This window comes from Orcinus orca, chromosome 14, assembly GCF_937001465.1.
Source record: "Orcinus orca chromosome 14, mOrcOrc1.1, whole genome shotgun sequence".
In the NCBI taxonomy this organism is placed as follows: Eukaryota; Metazoa; Chordata; class Mammalia; order Artiodactyla; family Delphinidae; genus Orcinus; species Orcinus orca.
This window is the reverse complement of record NC_064572.1, coordinates 38,842,302-38,865,425: the sequence shown is the minus strand read 5'-3', so window position 1 is coordinate 38,865,425 and position 23,124 is coordinate 38,842,302. Positions and strand designations below refer to the sequence as shown.

The following is a 23,124-nucleotide window of genomic DNA, read 5'->3' as shown; positions in this document are numbered from 1 at the left end:
TGGAGAAAAATCATAATTCGAAAAGATACCTGCACCCTAATGTTCACTGCAGCATTATTTACAATAGCCAAGACATGGAAGCAAACTAAATGTCCATCAACAGAGGAATGGATAAAGAAGATGTGGTAGGGACTTCCCTGGTGGCACAGTGGTTAAGAATCAGCCTGCCAATGCAGGGGACACGGGTTCAATACCTGGTCCAGGAAGATCCCACATGCCGTGGAGCAACTAAGCCCGTGCGGCCACAACTACTGAGCCTGCACTCTAGAGCCCATGAGCCACAATTGCTGAGCCTGTCTACCACAACTACTGAATCCCATGCACCTATAGCCTGTGCTCCACAACGAGAAGCCACGACAATGAGAAGCCCATGCACTGAAAGGAAGAGTAGCCCCTGCTCGCCGCAACTAGAGAAAGCCCGTGTGCAGCAACGAAGACCCAGTGCAGCCAAAATTAAATTAATTAATTAAAAAAAAAAAGATGTGGTACATATATACAATGGAATATTACTCAGCCATACAAAAGAATGAAATAATGCCATGTACAGCAACATGGATGGACCTGGAGATTATCATATTAAGTGAAGTAAGTCAGAGAAAGACAAATACCATACGATATTACTTACATGTGGAATCTAATAAAAATGATACAAATGAACTTAATTACAAAACAGAAACAGACTCACACATCTTGAAATCAGACTTATGGTCACCAAAATGGAAACGTGGAGAGAAGTGATAAATTAGGAGATAGGGATTAACATGTACACATTGCTATATATAAAATAGATAACTAATAAGGACCTACTGTATAGCACAGAGAACTCTACTCAATATTCTGTAATAACCCATATGGGAAAAGAATCTGAAAAGAATGGATACATATATATGACTGATTCACCTTGCTGTACACCTGAAACTAATACAACATTGTAAGCCAACTATATTCCAAGAAAAATTAAAAAAAAAAAAACAGAGAACATCACCACAGGACACGCTCACTTACACCGTGGTAGGACTCCCTCACCCACCTGCCTTGGAGACCGCCCTGTTCTGCCAGGGACTGAAGTGGCAGTTGGAAAAATAAAACTAGATAAAACTAGACGGCATTCTCCCTCCTTCATCTCGGCCCACAGTTTTGTAAAGGGACCCATACATAATGTCTCAGCAGATACCTCAAAGTCTAATACAGCAGAATCTGAAATGTCACACAGAAAAATAATGATGTTCAAAGGAAGGGGACCAATAAGAGGAATCATAATGATTATAACTCTGTGGGAAAGAGCTACTGTCAACTTTTGAGACTGTCTTTTCATTTTTCATATTTAGACTGCATAACTTATGGGGTTCAAATTCCAGCCCTAGCACTTACTTAAAGTGTATCCTTGAGCAAACAGTTTTACTTATCTTTGTCTCAGTTTCTTCATCATTAAAATGGGGGGTTTTATTGTATCTACTTCAAAGAGCCATCTGAGGATTATCTGAAAAATGCTTAGAACAGTGCCTGGCATGTAGATGCATCAAAAAGTGTTATTATCATTCTTTTAATAAGTACTGTTAATAAATATGTACTGTAGAAAATTAGAAAAATAGAGAAAAATGTTAAGAAAAATTATGTGTAATCTCACCACATTTTGCAATGCATGGCTTACAAATTATTTTTTAAAGGACATATATTAAATGTAAACATACATATTTTCCAAATTTGGGTGACTATATATTCCACATAAAAATTACAAAACAGTTGGAATGCTATGAGCTAAAATGATTATTAGTGGTAAACTCTGAGTGATGTGATCATGAGAAACTTTTTCTTTCTTGTAAATATATTAATCTTCCTACTGTTCTAGAAATGGTGTGCATTAGCATGTTTAATTGGTAAAAGTTAGGTTAGCAATCAAATATCTAAAAACAGCATAGATCTGATAGAATTGATGGACTTTGTAAGATTCAAAGAGGCATGATCAAAAGCTGATAATTCTGGTACTCTTCTTTCAAGGCCAGAAAAAGGGTATTAAGAATTGCAAATTTTACATATTAATACATTCTACTAACAATGCTTTTATGGCTACTGGAGGGCAGAGTAATGTAGGGGACTTAAGTATTCTGAGTAGATTTCAGTCTGGAAGACATCCCCTCTCATCAGTAAGGATTAATGGGCCAAGAGCAAGTGGTTATTAGTTTATGCTTTGTGCCCTCAAGAACCTTCTGTTTCTCCACCTAACTTATTAATGGAAATTTCCTACCCAGGACCATGTAGCCCACCTCCATAGAGACTCATTCACACTTCAGTACAAATGATACTTGTAAAGTTGGGCAGTGTGCAGCCTGTGCAACAGTACACAGCCACAGCACCCCATGTGAAAAACTCACTGCCATGCTCCTGCCTAGATAAGCCTTTCCTTCCACTTCATGTGAATTTTTATTGTCCCCCATTTTGATGATAGTTCCTTAAACTGTCTGGTCTTTTATGTGTATTATTTGTACTTGTTTGTACAATTTTTTCTTGCCTCTATGCAACTGAAGATATTTGAGGTCAGATAATATGTCTCATGCAGCAATACCATGTAGTTATAAAGGCAATAATAACAGTTAAGATAAAAAATAATGATAATTCTAGATAACTTTTATTGAGTTTTCACCATGTGTCAAGCACAAACTACTCTGAATAGATTTTATTTAATCCAACAATAGCTGTCTGCAATAGAGACAATTAATATTTTATTTTATAAAGAAGAAAACCAGGACCCATCAAGGTTAAGCAACTTGTCCCATGTCAAACTATTAGTAAGAGTTGAATGAGTGAATGAAAAAAAACACTTTAATGTCTTACAGATAGCACATTCTTTGGAGCCTATAATTCAATTTAAATAAATGCAGTTTTCTAGACTATGAGTTTACTGATGGTAGGATCCTTAATTACTACCGTTTGACTCCACAGCATGGTGTACTTTATATGTGCTTAATTACTTAGAGGATAAGTGAAGGAATGAATAAAAAGATTATTTCAGCTGTGCATTTGACCCTACTTTTGAATGGCTTGCAGGGACAGCCTGCTCGGTACTGAGGGCTGTTTTCTTCTTTTAACCAGGGTGCCTGGTGGATTCTTCTACAATAAAGAAACTGAGGCTCAATTGCACTGTGATTCACCCAAGGCCACACTGCTAAGAGCGAGTGGTCACAGGATTAGAATCAAGATCTTTTAACTCCTGATTCAGAGGACCTTTCCTTATACCCTTCCATCTAGTAGTTGTCACATTGCACACGTTTCCATATACTACATGAAATCGGGAAAGGCAAAAGGGTGGAATATGGGTCTCTTTGGGAAACTCCCCACTGATACCCTTCAAGGAAACCTCTGCAACTGCTTAGCCAACTCCTGCTTGGGCTCCCAGGCCCCACATTGGCTCTTGGAGGCTCTCCCAAGTTTCCCTCTCCCTCACTGTGCCACGCATGGCAAAGCACCACCGCTCTGCCCTGGGCTGACTGGTTTGGGCACTGGGTAAGTGATGACCCAATCCGCTTCCTGGTACACAGGGAAGGAGACCAATAGTGCTGAGACCTGATGAGTTAGTTGTCCCTGCAAACCATTCTGAAGAGGGTTCTGTGAACTGATTCACTGCCTGGTGCTCCCTCTGTGGCTAGAACCACATGTCACGGCAAATTTACTTTTTGGATCTGCAAACTGATTATTCCTGAGAAGCTGGGGTACACAAGCCCAGTTTGGAGTGATGGAAAGTCTAAAAACTCCTATCATATTTTTTGCTAGTCTTCATCTGAATCGTATCCTGACAGGCTGCTGGCATCTTACAGGGCACCCTGAGAGCACAGCCTGGTTTCTAAGATCCAAAGAAACCAAAGTATGAATGTAAGACAGTACGGTTAAAGTTACCAGGTTAAAACCAAGATGGAGTCACTCATGCTAAGTCTCATATCAGCAAACAAAAACTTAACTAAGTTTCTATGCTTGGCTCTCCCAGAAAAGAAGGGCTTAGCTTAACCATGCCTGCTCAGCACGAGTTACCTGAGTTTCCTTTGCTCCATATAAGTGGTGTAACCTTGCTTTAACCAATAAGCAAACACCCAGTTTAACTTCCTTGTTCTTGGTCACTTTGGCCTTTAAGAATCTCTCATCTTATACAGTTCTTCAGAGCTCCTTTCTATCTGCTGGATTGGATGCTGCCTGATTCATGAATTGCTGAATAAAAGTCTACTAGATCAGTAAACTGTCTGTGGAAAATTTTCTTTTAATGGTTTATATAGACTAGAGATAGAAGTTAGCCTCCATCCTCCCATGCGGAAGAGCAGATGACACTGAGAGTTTAAGCTGTATAAGCCCCGTGCCAAACGTGGGGCTTGCAGACTTATCAGCTCCCTCCAGCCCTGAGGATACTGGGTATTAGATGCTGATGTGGACAGGAAGGCACAGTGAGGACCGGAAATGGTTACCACTGGCTGTGTGTCAGGAAAAGGACCCACACTGCAGATGGGTGTCTTTTCCACCCTGTACCATTCTTTGATTCTCCTCTTAATCCATTCTCTGGAGCTGCTCTCAGGCTTTCCTTGGCCAAGGATGAGATCAGGATCTTGCTGATAACTCAGGTTGACATGTGCACTGAAGCGGGAAGACCCAGGACAATATCTGCCTGAAACCTTGGCCAGTTCATGGTTCTTCAGTTCCATCTAGCTCTGCCTTAAGGCTAGAGATGGTACCTGACCTGGGTGGGTACTGGAGATAAGAGAAAACAGGAGTCTACAGGTCGATCCTGTATTTGTGAGGAAAATGGATTTGTTCCAAAGCAATTACATTAGAAATCATCAAGAAGATGACGGCGCTTCCTGGAAGTTCACAGTGGCTATCCATGTGTTGGCAGCAGTAGGAAACAGGGGACAGGTATAAGCTCTTCAGGAATTCTAGATTAGCTGGTCCTGGCTCCTCCACAGAAGGTCACGTCCTCTTGATCTTGATGAAAGTCTGCTCCTCTCACTGTCTTTCTTCTGAACCCCTGCTTATCCATCCTTGTGACGGGAATGTGGCTTCCATACCCTGGGTCCATATGAGGTTTTGAGTAATCTGACAATGCATTATGCTTTTCCGAAAACTGACATCAAGAGATTGTATAAGTTTGATTCTTATGTGTATACAAGTCTTCCTGAGTAGAGCTGACTACAGGTTCAGCTTGTGAGTTTTTGGAATAACAGGTCTGAAGACCCAGCCTGGGGCCACAGTGCAAACACTGGTCCTATCAGCCATTGAGTTTCTCACAGTGACATCCTGGCTTTGCTTCCCTAAATGCATGTAACTTGAGGTTATTATTATAATTATAATAAATTAATTGACAAAGGTACACATTTCTGATCAACTCTGCATCGCCTGGGGGAGAATAAAACAGCAGAGACTTCTACCCACTGTTCCTTAGGATTTCTCTAAATAGAACATGCAATCAGAAAATGGGGAGAGAAGAAGGGAGAGAGAGAAGAAAAGGGAGAGAGGAGGAAAAGCAGAGGGAGGGTGTTGGAGGGATGCTTATTTCCAGAGCAGAGTCATTCCAAGATACCATGAGCAGCAAATTAAACGATCCTTCAGCAAGAAATCTGACAAGGAAATTTCATTAGGGATTTACATCTCTATGGAAGCTCAAGTTGCTGCATTAAGATATGAAAATTGTGCAAATATTGCTCCTTAGAATAATGTTTGCTGCAGGTCACTGAGTTTCAGCCAATGAAATTTAGAGTGATAAATATCATATTGAAAATAACTAGAGGAAGGAGGGGCCTAGGAAAGGAAGGAAAGAGCCCTGCAGTTGGGAGCTCAGGTCCCAAAGTCACGTGGATTGGAAGTTAGACTCCAGCATTAACTAGCTGTGGGACCTTGAGCAAGTTGATTTAATATCTCCAAGGCCTAATTTCTTCATCTACAAAATGTGGTCATTTGCCAGTAACTCTGCTGGACTTTGATTGTGAGGGTTTAATGAGATAATCCAAGGAAAGTCCTTTGGCCCAGTGCCTAACACACGTAAACTCTGAACACATATTAGTATGATTACAATGAATAAGCAAGGAAGTAGGCTGATGTTTACCTGGAACTGACCTCCTGTCAATCATGGTGATAGATGCCTATAGGTATTATTATTGGCAGTATACAGATGACAGGCCTGAGGCTCAGGGGCTTCATAAATCTGCCAAGATCACAAAGGAATAAATGTTTCTGCCAGAAACAGGCCCATACTTATGTGTCTACATGTTTTTCTCCCTCACTAGCCTTGGGGGCCTTAGAACCTAAATCCTGTTTGTACACTTCTGTACTAAGAGAATCTGACCAATTATAGATGGCCCTTGGTGGGTGCTCAGAAAATATTTGGGGAAGGAATTAATGATTGCATAAGTAAATAGATGCATGCATAGATGAATGGGAAATAAATGCTTTTCCCATTTAAACTGTGTCACAGGGACTCACCCATAGGTTTCTCAATGTTTTGTTTTGTTTTTTTGAATTTCAAGGTGTATGGTCAGGACACTCAAGATGGCTGTTCTCTGGACATCCCCTGCTCGACTAGACTAGTGTCTGCTTCACCTACACCCTACTCACCTGACTGACGTTCTTACATACTTGCCCCAGGCTCCAGCTAATGACTGTCGTAGCTTTAGATCAGAACATCTCCACTCTGATAGCTTATCAAAGGGGCAGTGAGAAGCAGGCTGTCCCTCTGCTGGTTTCCCTGGTAACCAATGAGCCGACCTGATGTTAATTCCCCCTATAACTGGTGACCCTGCCCTCCACCCCAGCAAAGCCCGCCACCATGTTCTGCCCGCCATCTGCCACAGATGGTGGGGTCCTGCTCCAGGACCTTGCTTCAGACATGTAAGCTTCCTCATCCATTAAGCCACTGCTGTCTCTTGCTGACTCTGGGCTCTTTCTTTGATGTTGAAGCTGGGCAAGCACAGGGTTTGCAGGCCTGTGTCGAGCGGCCCAACACAAGGCATCCTGGCATTTTGATTCACATAATGATATGTCATTTTACAGAAAACAGGATAAAAAGGAAAATTTTTCATATACTTCTATAACCCCAATACTTAAAGTTCCCTTTTAGCATTTTAGTGTATGTTTTTTTCCACCTTTGGACCACAGAAAGTTCTTATTGCAATCTTACATGAAAATAATTTTCTAACTTGCTGTTTCACTTAATAGGACTATTTCATACAGCTCTTATTTTAATAATTTACTGGAACATGATCGATGTGCCACATAATGTGCTACTTAAACATAATCTTGTTTTTCAGAATGTGTCTATTTTTTCACCATTGTAAGTATTGTTGAACTAAATATTTTTGTGTATGTGAGACCAAGGTTTTCAGGGTTGGCGACTCTGATCATGGGATCATTTTTCTTTGAGAAGCACACAGTCCTTATAGTGGCCTCATTCTCGGCTTTTGCAGTGATGGACTATCATATTCAACTGAATGGCAAAGGTTTGATTAGACTGTGTAAAGAAAGATTATTTTGCCCATTCTGTACCATATGCAAGCCCTGTCCTGGTACCCGTACTGGACAGATATTCCACAGCTATATAGGAAAAGAGAGAGAAAGGAAGGAAGGAAGTAAGGAAGGAAGGGAGGGAGGGAGGGAGGGAGGGAGGGAGGGAAGGAGGGAGGGAGGGAAGGAGGGAGGGGAAGGGAGGAAGCATAAAGGGATGCAAGAAAATAATAAAGAGAAGAAAAGGAAAGGGGACAATAAAAGGGAAGGAAAGAGAAAGAAAGAAGGGAAAAAAAACAAAGAGGGAAGCTAAGTATAATACATCAAAGTGAATAAAAAGAGAAAGAAAGAAATCAGCAAACCCACTCTTCTTTGTAAGATTTCTAGTACTCCAAATTATACGTCTCTAGCCACAACCATACCTTTCAGACATCAGCTTAGCAAGTGGCAAAAATCACAAGATAGGAAAGATTCAACACATTCTAGTAACTGCCCCCTACCTGGGAAACTCCTATAGACCAGAGCCTCACATTTCAGAGAACACAGATCATGGCTAGCTTGGTTGCTGGCTTTTAGGCAACAACCACCTTTCTCTAGGAGAGCTAAATTTGCAAAAAAAAAGAGGAGCGAACGCCGTACAGTGGCAGCTTGCCTTGACAAGATAAAACACAAGCAAACTGAATTAAACAAAAATTTCCTTTTTAAAAAATATTACATTTACCCGAGGAAACATACCTAAAAATTCAAGGGGGAAATGGAAATATGCATTTTGAAAAGGTGTTGAAGGATGGCTAAACATGGTCATTATGCAGCGATGTGCACATTCACAGACCGGGCGACCCCTGGCTGTTGTCAATGCATGATAAAGTTTATGCTATGCATGTTTGGTATTCAGAGAACCAAAATATTGCCTTTACGATTTGGAAATGTCTGTCATTATCTTCACTGAACTAAACTTCTGATTCAATAAAAGTCCCCTTTTCCTTAGTGGCAATGCAATTGTAGCAGTCATTGAAAGAGCTGATTATTTACAGATAAAGTAAAAATTTCACATTTGACCAGAATTGGGCATATTCATATAGAACGTTACTTTTTACTCTGTATAGAGACAGAAACTAATGAGTGGCAATATTTTGTAGTGGCAAATTGTCTTCTTTCATGAATGGAAAACCAAATAATTTGTCATTGGTACAGTAATCGCTGATACTCGAAGACTGTTGCTAAAAATGAGGTTTTCACAGTTGGTTTGAAAACTTCTTATATAATTTTTTATGTGTATTTCCTTACTTTAGGAAGGTAAAGGTTAATAGGTTTAATATTTTCACAAATTACCAACCAGTGGGTAAGAAGCAATACGATACTATAGTTCTCATAATACTCTTTTGGATAAAAAATAAGGTCTTTTATGTTTCTATATTCTTGCTTTCATAATGGAGTGATAGTGGGGGAGTCTGAAAGCTAAGGGAGCAGGACTTGCTGCAGTTCCCAGCAGAGGGTTGTGGTAGAGATGAATCTGGAAATCAGACCCCACCCCTGGAGAAGACCTACACCTGGACAGAGACAGTTCTGAACAAACTTTGAATGTGACTGTCTGTCCCGAGCTCCCACCCTTGGCAGCACTCAGAGACACAAAACTGAGATACAGCCGTCAGTGAGTTAGCAACTGTGGCTCAGAGTTTTATATTGTATTAGAGACAGAAGAAAAACGCTTGACCTACTTGGATCCGATAAGATGGAATCAGTTTTCGGCAGAAATTGATCACAACGGACTCCTTGGTAGCCTTCTTTGCACCTGAGAAAAGGGGTAAACGACAAACATATGCAGGTGTTTGTGAATGGTTCGAGATTTCAACAAGCAAAGTAGCCACCAATTACATCACCGTGAGAACAGTACATTCGTGCTTTTGTATGGCTTGGTTCAGTCTGTTTCTAACATTGATAGTAGGTGAATTTTAGTCATGTCTGTGTAAAAAAACAGCACCACTTTGCTTTTATAGTTTTATAGGTAATATCTAATGAGCAAACTTAGTAGCAATTTAAGATGCCCCTCAGAGCAGTATGAATAATGGTTACCCTCATAATTCTGCAGGATTCTTTATGCAACACACTGGTCTCTCAAAGACTGCAAATACCCCTTCGGAAAGCATCATATTGCAAGTGTTATTTTCCTAACAAAAAATCATTTTCTAACGTGATTGATCAAATATTATCAGTAGATCTGGGCTGTTTATTTTCCTCGTGTTTTACTAGTTTGTTCATTTGCTTATTTTACCTTTTTTTTTTTTTTTAACTTAGCAATTCTTCCATCAGTGCCGCCTAACTGCTGGGTCAGAAATAGCAGCATTTATTTCAGATCTGGCAAGATCTGAAAGGCATCTATCTCTATGTGCAAGGCCTCTGTGCATTTTCTTTAAACTCACATTTTCCTCTCCTCATTTTTCTCTTTTATATTCAGCAAACGGGTGCAAAGTGCGTACTTTCTGCGAGGCATTGTACAAGGCAACTTTCCTAAGGTGGGTGCAATTTGGAGGCAGGGAATTTGCCTGAAAACCCCTGCAATGGGGCATATCGCTTCAGCCCTGCCAGTCCACAGTCTTCTCACAGCTCGCTCAATCAAGGCTGCTTGGCCGCTTCGGACAGCCTCAGCTCATCAGCGGGCAGTTCAAGGAACAAAATACAGCTGAGGCTCCACACGCCTGCCTCTGAGCAGTGTCTGTAAGCAGGGAGGTGGCATTTAGTATATCTGCTTGAAGCTTAATCTCTCATGCTCAAGTTAAGCAGGAACACATCCATTGTTGCTTGTGGGATGAATCTGTCCTACTTACTGAGGAGGAAATTGTGCTGCTGGCATAAAAATCAGATTTAAAAAACAATCCTCTGGTTGTTAGAAATCGACAAAATCAACAAAAGAATTCAAAGAGATCATTCTGTCAGAGATGGGAGCCGTGGATTCTTTCTTCAGAATATGCTTTGTTTTCTGAGTGTAATAAACACTTTATTAGATAAAGTCTATTGCAACTGGAGCAGTCACAGTGAAAGGCACCTAGGTAATTTTTCTACCTTTCATTGTGAGCTGAACTGGAATGCAGGTAACGGGGCAGGCTCTCTTTAACACCTTTTTAAGCCTGGAACGCTGGAGTGTATTTGGCAATTTTCCCTATAGATTGAGAACAAAGACTTCTGACATATGGACACCCCAAATACCCAACAGCCTATTGAGAGAACTTGCTTAAGCAGACACATATTTTCAGAACCTTTTTAAAAATTCATTTATTGCACTTGAAATAAAGCAGGCATATCACTGGTTCGATAATGGTACAAAGTCAGAAAATACTTAAGACTGAAGCACATTTGTGATGAAGAAATAAATTCCTGTTCTCTGAAAGCTGCCCTAACATTGTTAGTTGGCCTTTATTCAAAATTACCTGAACCACAGTGTTTGGGTTTTCATTTTCTTGTAATGATGACTTAGGTGCTGGGTGGGTGCTGTAACATGCATTTATTTACTCCTGAGGTTTTTATTTCCAACATATGTGGGGGATTTTAAGCACACTTCACTCTTTGTATCTTCATTTAATATGAAAGTGGTATCCTAGGGAGATAGCTGCTTTTAAGGGGAAGTGCTTTTGTTTTGCTTTGCTTTTTAAGGGGTTTTTATCACTTAAAATGCATTATTCCGTTTGTGTGTGGAGAAGAAAATAAGGGAAGATGTTTGAAATTTTTCTAGTCTTCAACTGATTTTCCATGACTTTGAGCCCACTCTGAAGTGTTCAGGCCTCATGGAGTATCAGGAAAATTGCACAGTGTGTTCCTTCATACTGCCTTCACACCTGTGTGCTGGTATGAAGATAAAAAAAGTGTGATGATGTTGGAGCAGCCTGGCCCAGGCTAGGAAACCTGCCGAGGGCTGTGACTGGCTATGCAGCAAAGCCCTGCTCCTTTGTTAAGGTGGCCGCGTCCCTGCTAATTGGTGCTGGATTTTCAGAATGACAAATTAAAATTTCCACTTAAAAATCACACATCACCTTGATAAGTTCAAATCCATCCAAATTGGAAGACAAAATGTGGCCAGCAGGTAAAGCCAATGAGGTGGATTGAATTTATGACACTGTTAAGGAAATAAAGCAAAAGAAAAAAATGTCTAAGATGCACTTCTGTTGAACAGATTGGGTTTGGCAGACCTTCTGACAGTGTGATAAACAGCACATCTTTTGAGAAATATCATTGCATGTTTGTTTTGGTTTTTGTTAGTTGTGGGGGGATTTTGAGACAGCTTTTTAAGATTTTTTGTTTTCTGAGAGATACAGGTATATGAACAAGAGAAGTTCACATAACAGAAAGTTCTTTCTGTTCATCTTAAAGCATGACAGAATTAGTAAAATTTTACAAGTACATGTGTAATCTTTAAGGGTAAATACACGTTTGGAAAAAAAAAAAAGCACAAATCTTGCGTTAACCAGGTTAAATACTCTATTATTTTTCTACTCTGCATTGCTTCAAAGCTCCACTAAATTCATCCACTGCCTGTTCTCTGAATTTATTTATCCCTGAGAAGGCTTGCATCATAGAAATTTTATTAAAAATATCAGTGTTCCCTGGTGGTCTTAACAGGTAAGTTTTGCTTCTACAACTAGATGGCCAAAGAACAGGATTAGAATAGAAAAGACAGCCACAGTTTATAAAGAGTTGGGTAACGAAACTGGGAGAAGCGTTATCCACAGCAGAACAACCACAAAGTCAACTCAGTCAGCAAGAGCTACGAATTTTATTTTGAAAAAAAAATTAGTCTTAAATTCTGTGTGTTCACCTACTCTGAGATGAAGGACTTGTCACTTCAGAAATCAGTAAGTTCTTGATTGTGTTGTGTGTTTTGTTTATTTACAAATTTAAAAGGCAGTGGGGAAGGGCATCATTGAGGAGACAATGTCCAAAGCAGGGTAGGGCGGATGAGGGGTTGAAGAGAACCATGGTGTGGTAACCGTGAATAAGGGAAACTGGCCCCTGGCAATGAAGTGGGGTCAGAAATTGGAGATTCTGAGCCCAGTTTAAGTGTCAGCAAAGTACCTCTCTTGGTGACCCTCAGGGCCAAATCACGAACCAGGTCCCTCCCTTTCCACAGGGATAGGGCCAGCTGTATATTTTCAAATGCAGACCTCACTTTTTGTACTCCTTACATCCTTCTGATTTGGCCCTCATGCCCCTCCCACTTGTTCAGCTGTACCTAAAATAACAAGCCACCCCTTCTATTCATGTTTTCCCCTTCTACATCATCCCTGAAGAAAAGCCCAGTTTTAGAGAAAAGTTTTAAAAGGCAATTCTTGGGCAAAAGAAAAGAGAATAATCCTGGCAAAGATAAGAAAATACAAAATGCATGATTGTCAGCTAGAAGCTAATACTTGATTTGTCTAGGGTGTTAAAGCAGAAGCAGTGACCCTAGCACTCAGCCTGGATGTGGAGGACCCCCAAGGAAGAGACCTTTTAAATGGTCAGCTCATTTGCTGATGTTCCCACAGAAATGGGCATCCTTTGGCCAGCTAAAAGTGGCTCCCACGGTCATCAGCCCACACTACTAACTTCAGACCATGCCCATCTCTTCTCTTATGACACTCACATGCCAATTTATTTCTTTGAACTCATTTTATGAATAGCAACAAATGAGAGCTAAGATTAATGACTTTGAGTGAAAATGAAAGAACTCTCACTTCTCACCAACAGCCTCCCTACATTTCCAGATTATTCTTCCATTTCTCCTGCTTCCTCCTGTTAGGAGAGCAAAGCAAAGCAAAGCAAAACAAAAACAAATAACACAAAAACTGTCCCATTGGGGGAACTATACTATCCATCCTTTCAATCCTCATCTGTTGATTCCCTGGTCATTTACTCATTACTGGAAGATGTGATCATTGCTTCACCCCCTTCTTCTCCATTGCTACTCTGTCTTCACTGTCACAGTCTCTGTTATCTACATGGATGCTCAGCCAACACAATGTCTCTTATCACTTCTTCCTCAACTATATCAGAATGATTAACAGTGTTGAGTTTATAGCCTCACTTCTTCACTTAGTATTTGCATGGATATACTTTACGCAAACCTTTTAATATCCCTGTTCCCCACTTTAAACCCGAACAAAATGGGGATGATACCAGGAAGGAGAAAAAATAAACAAGCACGCGTGGTTGATATTACATACATGAACTTTGGCCATTCTTATGCTTAGGGACCTTCTACCTCGCGTATTTGCAGAGATGCATTTTACATAATTTACGGAGAGAAATATATGGAGGTTAGAAAAATGTTCAAATGTTTGCTTCAATCCTGGTGTAGGGCCTGGTCTCTGCATACATTTTAGAGAAAGTATACAGGCTTCCTTCTTGGAAACTTGATTTTAGACATAAAATTCAAACTAGCAGAAATCAATTAACTTCACAAGAGAAATGGTGGCAAACTGTATGGTTTGTTTCCTGACTGTACCAACTTTTACTCATAGACCAAAAAATGGTAGTTACTCTTTGGTGTTACAGGAAAGTAGACACTTTGTCAGTGATATACAAGTCTGCCAATTTTAAGGGGCCTATTAAATGCTGATTTGATAAAAGAACAATCCCTCCAGTTTGGCAATTATCTCCTGCCAATTCTCCTCAGCCTCAATGTCAGCCCTTGGTTGGGAAAAATGGAAAAATCACCAGGCGTTTAAACTTTACATTTTATAGGCAGAGTGGTTTGGAGAACAGCCTGGTTTTAAATCCAGGATCAGCTATGTACTAGCTGCTTAGCCTTCCTCTGCCTCCTTTTCTTCATCTGTAACTTGGAGATAATAATAGTAGCTCCCTCCTAGAATTATTATTAGGAATAAATAACACCTGTTGTTCATGGTAAGCTCTCAACACGTGTTAGTTTTTTAAAAATATTCTTTGAATTTGGAATCATCATCGCAGCTTTTCAAGTGAGGAAACGGAGGTTCAGAAAGGTTAAGCATCTTGTTCCAAAATCACACAGCCAGTGAGTACTTGAACTAGGTACACACTCAGCTGGAGTTGACTTTAAAGTCCTTCCTTGATCTGTGGCACTTTCTGACATTCTTCATGGAAATTCAGTAGATACATAAATCATCGTTCACCCAGGTATCTTTCCTAAGATTAGTATTTAAAAATACGGTCCAAATATCATGAACTGAAGCCATGATTTATGGTAAGAATTAAAGACCTAGATTTGTAAGTTATTATCCAATTTCAAAATGTTCTTAAGCAAACCATGTCACAGAGGCTGGTCACTGATTTAAAGGCAAATGTCCTACGCTTTGTGTTAATTTAAGGGGTATTCACTAACTATGGACCTTTAGGAGTACCACTCTTAAAGAACGACATTTCTTGATTGTGGACTGTCCTCAGTTTAATAAAAAAGAAAATTAAAAAAGAAAGAAAAAAACAGAAACAAAGCAAACAAAAACAGAGGATACAGTTTCAACAAGGTGAATCAATTGCCCAGCATGGAAGAGATGGGGGGTTCTGGAGCCAGAATCCCAAACCAGGTCTCTATCTGAATGCAAATGTGTGCTGGGGGGACCAGAAACTTTTCTACCTAAGGATCTGCAGCCTAGAGTTATAGGCTCAAAAATTATTAATGGTGTTAGAACAAATTCCCTTCCCTGCCACTCACTGCTGAAACTGAGATCTAGGTTTTGCTATGGAGAATACTGTGACACTGATTAAGGTGTAAGTTTTCTTTAGCTGAATTTAGAACTTAATTAAGTGGTCTTATTTAAAAGGAACACTAATTAAGACAGCAAGATCTTTAAGTTAATCAACTGGAATTAAATTTACCTGTAGCCTGGCTGTAGGTACAGTCTTTCTAAAATCCTTTGAACTACAGATGGAAGAATTTAGAATCAGATTATTTTAAATTGCAGAGCAACAACTGTCTTCAAAAGCATGAGGGTCCTCCAATGTGTTATCAACAGCTTTCAAATATATCACAAATTCCATGGCTGAGGAAACTGTTGCTTATGTCACTCACCTTACAACCATGATTATTCTTGCTAATGAAGCTATACCTGCAATTTTCAGAAAATGTAATAATTTTTAAAATTTCCCCTTAGCAAAGTTTGAATTCAAAAGTAGATGGAGGCCAATTACTTCATCATGAGACTGATATGATTTCAGAAGTGAATCTGAAAGCATCTGCTCAAATTCAGGAGGTGTGCTGCATTCAGTTACTATTTGAGCCCTAAAGACGAAAAGGAAAAGAATGATTTCAAGTCTGAGACATTAAAAAAATACAAGAAACATGTGTTTCCTCAACTGCAAGTTCCTCTCAACCATGTGTAAACATTAGGTTCCTGGTCCAGCAGTCACCCATACACTTCATTGGTCAATTTTAGTACCAGAGGGACAGAACCTGTTTACATCATCTTCTTACTCCCATATATGGTAATTCACTTTTGAACAATCAGTGGCTAAGGAGTTCTCATGTCAGTCTGAATAAATATCTTGGCCTTTATAGAAATTTCTGACCCTATTTGGTCAAGAGCCTCACTCAGCCTTACTACTTCATTAACAAAATTAAAACACATAACATGACGTGAAGGTACTACGCAGCTTAGAGTGCATAGCAATAGTACCCGAAGCAGCTATGTGGGCTGAAAAAGCCATTCTATCTAACTTAGCTTTGATTTTTACTGCATCTAAAAGTAAAAAGAATCCCTTTTTAGGCTAAGAAGGTAAATTAAGAAGTAATCTATTGGCCTTCTTGCAGGAAGACTAATTTCAATATCACATTAGAGGTAGTAAAATAATCATTGTCTTTATCAAGAGCAAAAGGGTTAGGGAGTAATAATGACAAGTGGAGGATAGATGGAATTTTGCTTTATAAATTCAAATTGAGAAAAAGTTATGTTATTAGTTTCCTAGTATACATAAATTCTAACATGACGAACATGAGATTCTAGCTTTCAAGGGAGGTAGCCTGTTATGGTGGAAAAGGTATGTCCTATGGATGCAGAACGACCCCTAATTCTGCCACTTAGAGGTATGAAGAGGTCAGTGACTGACCTCTCTAAGGTCTCAGGTGCTCATCTCTAAGTGGGGTTATGAGCCTTGATATAGTGTATGCTCTGTGCACACTGCACACACACAGACATAGACACACATTGCCCCCAATGCTTATAAATATGTTTAGTAATCAGAAAATTTAGGCAGATAATTAAGGTTCTAACATTAAAGTCAGAGGACAGTCATGCTCCCTTCCCCCACTTCTTTAGTTAATTCAAAGTTCCCATGACTGACTTTGATAGTTCCCAGCCAACAATGGACCGGGATTTATTGTCCCATCTACTCCCTATGATTCCTCTTGATTATTTTCACTTAAGATGTCGCTAAGATTGTGAGATTAGCCAATCACAGACTTTCTCTGAGGCTTAAGGTTCAACTATTAGCAGATTCCTTCACTTTTCTCTCTCTACTTTCTTGAAATTAGAAGTGTAATTGACTCACATGTTGAGACTAGTCAGTGGAAGAAAAGTGACGACCGTCTTTCCCAGCTCACAGTTCAGCAAGAAATATAAAACTGAGCCAGAGGAAAACATGCTAAACTTGCCATTTTAGTCAACTTGGGCTGCCAGAGAAACATATCACAGACTGGGTGGCTTAAACAACAGAAAATTATTTTCCCACAGTTCTGGAGACTAGAGGTCCAAGATCAAGGTGTCAGCAAGGTATGCGTCTGCTGAGGGCTCTCCCTTTGGGTTGCAGATGGCTGCTTTCTGTTACCTCACATGGTGGAGAGAGAGAGACTGATCTGGCTCTCCCTCTTCAACCTCTCTCTGCCACTTCTTCTAAGGCCACCAATCCTATCAGAATAGGACTCCACCTGTATGGTCGCATTTAACCTTAATTATCTCTAAAAGACCCTATCTCCAGATACAATCACACTGGAATTTAACGCTTGAACATACGAGTTTTCAGAAGACACAATTCAGTCCATAACCGTTACTAAGCTGGGTAACATAGCTATAGAGTAGCAAAGACCAGAATTTGGATTCTCCCGTATTTAGGGTTTCCAGATAAAATAGAGAACACCCAGTTAAATCTGAATTTCAAACATATTGTTTTTACATCAGTGTGTCCCACATGTAATATGTGGGACATACTTATACTAAAAATGTATTCATTATTTATCTGGCATTTAAATTTAACCGGGTGTCCTGTATTTTATTCCCTAGATCCGGCAACTGTACCCACATGAGAGTAAAAGCATCTGAATAGTCAGAGAAGTAAGAACCATCAATAGGAACACCTAGATTAAAGTTAATGTATAATATTTTTGCTATCACTATATCTTGTTCTGATAAATTTAGCAATCTCTTGTTTTAAGGATAAGGAGCCTGGGCACATTACATTTATTTCTATCAACCATGCAAGGGACATAATGAGCTCACAGTGTCTGGAGGAGGAGAATAGGAATTTCAATAGCTAGCTCTGAAATGGCCAAAGCGCTGAAAGGCTACTTCCAGAATGTGGTGAAGATCAGATGAAGTAATGTTGTTTGTAAACGTTAGGTGCAGATCTGTGACTTGATCATGTGAATCACTAGCTACTCTTTTGCATAAATTCTGAATAAACTGTAAGAGCATCCTGGCCAGGAGCCCAAGTAATACCAAAGGAAGAAAGAGGGCCCATTCTCCCTCCTCCATTCTGCAGCTCACTTTACTTAGGATCATTTCCATACTGAGGCACTCACACGCTGTTGAATTTGAAAAGCGGTGAACACAGATGTGGAATACAGAGCAACGATAACCTAAAATCAAAGACACAACATAAGAAGAGGCTCCTCTGGAGGAGTGTGATGTCGTTTCTGGAATTCACTGCTCTCAGAAGGAGACAGTGAGAGAGCATGATATCAACAAGAGATCAAACAGACCAGCCCTGTTCCTTGCCTGGGTAGTGTGGGTGATTCCTGAAGCAAAGCCATACACAGCTTGATAAGGAAGAGTGAAAAGAAAAGAAATCTGAGACATACATCTTATTTAAAAGGCATCTTTATGATTGGCATTATAAAGCAGAGAAGGAGCTCATTAGCAAAAGAACTGATAAAACCACTCACAGCATGCTTCAAAACGAAGCGGTAATAATTATTGCCTCTCTAAGAAAGGGGGCAAAATACCCACACAATGTCATTCACAAATCTGTTTGCAGACATCACAGAGCAAGCTGCAAAAAGTCCCACAGCTTTCAGATTTAATTAAGTGAAGAAAGCAAAAACAAAAAGACTCTTACAGCTCACATGCCTGGATCATAGAAATTCTACGTGAAACATGATTTTTTTAAAAGCCATTTTAGAAACCCCTAGAGTTTGCTGAACCCTCATTCAACAGCATAATTTCCCCTGTTTCTCCCAGGATATTGTACAATCCACTAACGGTGCCGCGTTTCTGCCGGCTAAAGGAAGTGGGCAGCTTTGATCCGAATTACAATAATATATCTCCTTTGTGTGTGATAAATGATTTACTGCTGAGGATAAATGGATATAATCTTTCATTATGTATGACATTCATCAGCAACAAGGAAGCTTTGGACTGAATGGAAAGTGATTTCATATTAAAAGCCTCATGCAACTCAGACTGAGATGAAAGTGGGGTCTTGCCTTGAAAAAAAAAAAAAAGGCACAGGCTTGTACGTTTAAACGGATGCTCAGTCTAATATAATTGTTACTGTAAGTTTGAAAATCTGTTAGGAGGAAACCAGGGAAATATGTAACTAGATCAACCTCAGTTTTGCACAAAAAAGCCCCATTTCTTAACCATATTATTCTACTTACTGAAATGTGTCATTAAGTCTAACTTTGAGAACTGAGCGTAGTGATAGAACCAGGTAGGGAGGAGGGAGTAGAAGTGGGGGGTTGTGTAAGTGACTTAAATTCCCATGATTATGGAAAGTCAATGTATCATAACTAAAGTAGATAAAGAAACAGAGGCTTAATATGTTATTTAGAGATATGAAGTTAACAAGCAGGAAAATACCAAATGAAAATGGTTTACTAAGCACATCCAAGTGTTTGGGGAGGGGTGCATGTTGGGGGAATCGGGCATGGGGAATTAGTGCAAAAGGATAAGATCAAGGCTGGTGGCTTTTCATTATAAGCACATTTGTATTTTTTATTTAAAAAATATATACACTTAGATGATGAAGACATGTAAGTAGAGCAAATCATTTAATTTTAAAAATGATTCAGGGCTTCCCTGGTGGTGCAGTGGTTGAGAGTCCGCCTGCCGATGCAGGGGACATGGGGTCGTGCCCCGGTCCGGGAAGATACCACATGCCGCGGAGCGGCTGGGCCCGTGAGCCATGGCCGCTGAGCCTGCGCGTCCGGAGCCTGTGCTCTGCAACGGGAGAGGCCACAACAGTGAGAGGCCCGCGTACCGCAAAAAAAAAAAAAAACAAAAAAAAAACCACTGGTTGCCAGGGGTTGGGTTGGGGGTTAAGAAATGAATAGGCAGAGCACAGGGCATCATCCAGTGCTCTTTCTGCTATTTCACATTTCCTCGTAAAAAGAAAAGAAATTCCTAAATCTACATGCTATCTCTGATGCCAATGTTTTAGTCATTCCAGTGAAAGCATATGTTTTGTTGGAGATCAGTCAGCACAGTACAACTGGCTAGAGTTCTGGTAACCAAGCAAGGTCAGGAAGGGGTGGCGATATCAATGTCCCTAGCTTGGACAAGATCAGATAGTGAAATATGTTCTAAAGCTGAATGTCATACGGAAAGTGGGAAAATAACACAATGGCATGGGTAAGGATGGGTAAGCTAGAGAAGACATAGGAGGGGGGGTATTCTTCCTGATGGTGACATGGGTAAGATTCTTGACCTTTAATTAAAACGAAGGAATATGCAATCTGGTACAGGTAGGTTGACAAAAATTAAGTAACCGTCCACAATCAGCAAATTCAAAATAGAATTCAAAGGAATGTTATTTAACTGGAGTGTTTGGTAAGTTGAAATAGAAACTCAGTAGGTGAGCAGTGACTTGAAATCGATAAAATATGATTATGTTCTAAAAAAAGAGAGAGAGATTCAGTTAATCAGGTTATGGGTGATGTATCTGATATTCCTATATGTGTTCTACCTAGGAATAAATCCAGGAGAAAGTGCTATCAGAAAGCGCTTCTGCATCTTGTAGTGTAACAGATGAGCAATCTGGGCTCCTAGAAGACTTCCTCTGCTCAAAGCACAGTGCTGAGAGATTTACAAAGGTTAGACAAAGTAATCCTCATGAAACTGATAAAAAGGAGATGGGGTTAACACACTTTTATAGATGAGGAGATTGAAGTTTTAGAGAAATTAACTTCTGTGTCCCAGGACACATGGAAAGTATGTGTTAGAACTTGGATTGGACAAGTTAAACCAACACTAGAGATCGTATTTATTTCTCTACCCCGTGTCGTTCGTGACTGTTCAGATTGTGTTATGTATCTATTTAAAGGGCTCTACTTCATTAACTACTTTTTGCGGAGGAGAGGACCTATCATTTTATGCTTATGGTACAAATAAAGATAAAAGTGAAACTAAGAGTTTAACGATTTGCCCACAGTTTTATCATGGCATAATTGAATTAACTTGAAAAAGCGTAAAAGAAAAATACAGTGATATTTAATGTGGCTTTTTTAAAAAATGTAGACTCAATAATATATTATCACATTCTAATCTCTCAATTCATATGCTCATTCAAAATTATATATATTGAGAAAGAAAAAGTTGGTATATCTGAAAGCAGAAACCTCTTTAAATATTTGAAACCAGGAAATTTAATAGACAATTGATTGATCACATGAAAGAAAGGGTAAGAAGCTAAAGGAAGAACAATAGGGTCACACAGGAATTGACAACAACATGAAATCACTCTCACCCCTAGGCTGAAGGGATAAAGTCTGAGTCCAGGAAACTAGGATAAATCCAGTGGGTCCATCAGACCAGAGCTGGAACCCTAAATGAACCTAGCTGCTGCTGGAAATAAACCGGGAAACAGAGAAAACAGAAGGTAGAGAGAGAGAGAGAGAGGAAAAAATAGAACAGGAAATAGAGTCCTGCCTTCCAATTAAGTGCTTCCTACCAGCCAACTCCACTCAGAAGCCACTGGTCCAGACAGCCTAAGAAATGTGGTTCTGAAATAGAGAAAAGAATAAAAGATGGGCAGAGTATAGATGTAAAGCAAACAGGTAACCGATCAGTTGAGTTGGCTATACATGGGGTACACACTCTAGATAGCGCACAATTAGGTATATATCCACATATTTATACCTATATAACACAAACACCCATGCAATTTAACACGAGCAGCAGAAGGCCATTATCCGCAATCATTCTAGACAACAGAAATCTTACTAAACTTGTAAAAGCTATACTATTAAGCCTTTGCATCAGTCTTCACTAGGAATCTTCCCTACTTCCAATCTACACCCACCTCTACCACATACACTCACGGGCACCTAAATGCACATGCACGGGCCCAAACTCTCCCGTTCACATCCCGCTCACAGCACCTTGAGGGGTATAATTCACCCCTCTGGGCGCTCATTTCCTCCTCTGCCAACAGGGCTAATCGCCCTGGCCTGGTGCACAAAAGAGAGCCGTACCTATTAATTTACGTAAAGCTCATAAACTCTCGTGAAGATGAAAAGCTCTAGTTTTCTCATTCTGTTCCTTTGCTTCAAATAAAAAAGCTACCTTATATAAAGGTTTCTGGGGGATTTACAACAGACTTCTATCTAGAAAAAGTTGTACCACAATTACAAATTTAATGACCTACTCTAAAAACTCCCAAGGCTACGACATAATTAGTTCATTTTATAATCAGTACTTAAAAAAAATCATTTGTCAGAAGTAAATAAGAAGTGACTGGGGCTCTTGGAAGTAATCTACATTATTTGATGTAGAAAAGGGAGAAGTCATATTTATCAAGTACTTACAGTTTTTCAGATTCTGTGCTAGGCACTTTACACAATTACCTATATATTCCACCCAGGATTTTTATGTCAGCATTGTTTTATTTGTGGTTTTAAAGGCGAAAAATAGAGGTTTGGAATGATTAAGTAATTTGATCAAGTCACAGAGCTAGTAAGGTTTGAAGTTGTGATTTGTGTCCAGGGCGTTTTGCCAGTGACTCTTCATTGCTGAACACTGGAAAGCTTGTAACTTACTTTTCCTGAGCCCACAGCTGTCAACCCCTATATTAGAACCTTTAGTGTCAATAGTAACTTTTGCTACAAACAGGAAGTAGACATTGAACAGTAGAAGAGAAGTAATCAGAATCAAGAAGGCTGCCCTGTTGTTAGTACAAAGAAACCACACCTAGAATAGGTTTACTTGCAGACAGCACCCTTTAATAGGGAAACTGAAAATAAATTATTTAGAAGAACATGTTGATGAATGGCAGAACTGGAGACAGTCTACTTTGAGGGGAGGAAAGTGGGGTTGTCATCACAGAGCTGATGACTAGCTTGGGACACTTGTTACGGGAGGCCTTGATGTATACAACGACCTACCAGTGAGTGGGAGTGGAAGGGACTAAGATGCTGGCTCACTCTAAGGAAAAACTTTTTTTTTTCCTACATCTTTATTGGAGTATAGTTGCTTTACAATGGTGTGTTAGTTTCTGCTT

At 39.7% G+C, this 23,124-nt stretch overlaps 1 protein-coding gene across 9 annotated transcripts in view; it reads right to left on the bottom strand.

The window, feature by feature from the left end:
- Positions 1–23,124, bottom strand: part of NRG3 (neuregulin 3) — a 1,065,062-nt gene that overhangs the window by 238,389 nt on the left and 803,549 nt on the right. For all 9 annotated transcript variants that reach the window (XM_033433955.2, XM_033433956.2, XM_033433958.2 and 6 more), the window contains exon 3: positions 9,192–9,265. In XM_033433955.2, the coding sequence (XP_033289846.2) occupies positions 9,192–9,265 (74 nt within the window). The remainder of the gene's footprint in view (positions 1–9,191; positions 9,266–23,124) is intronic.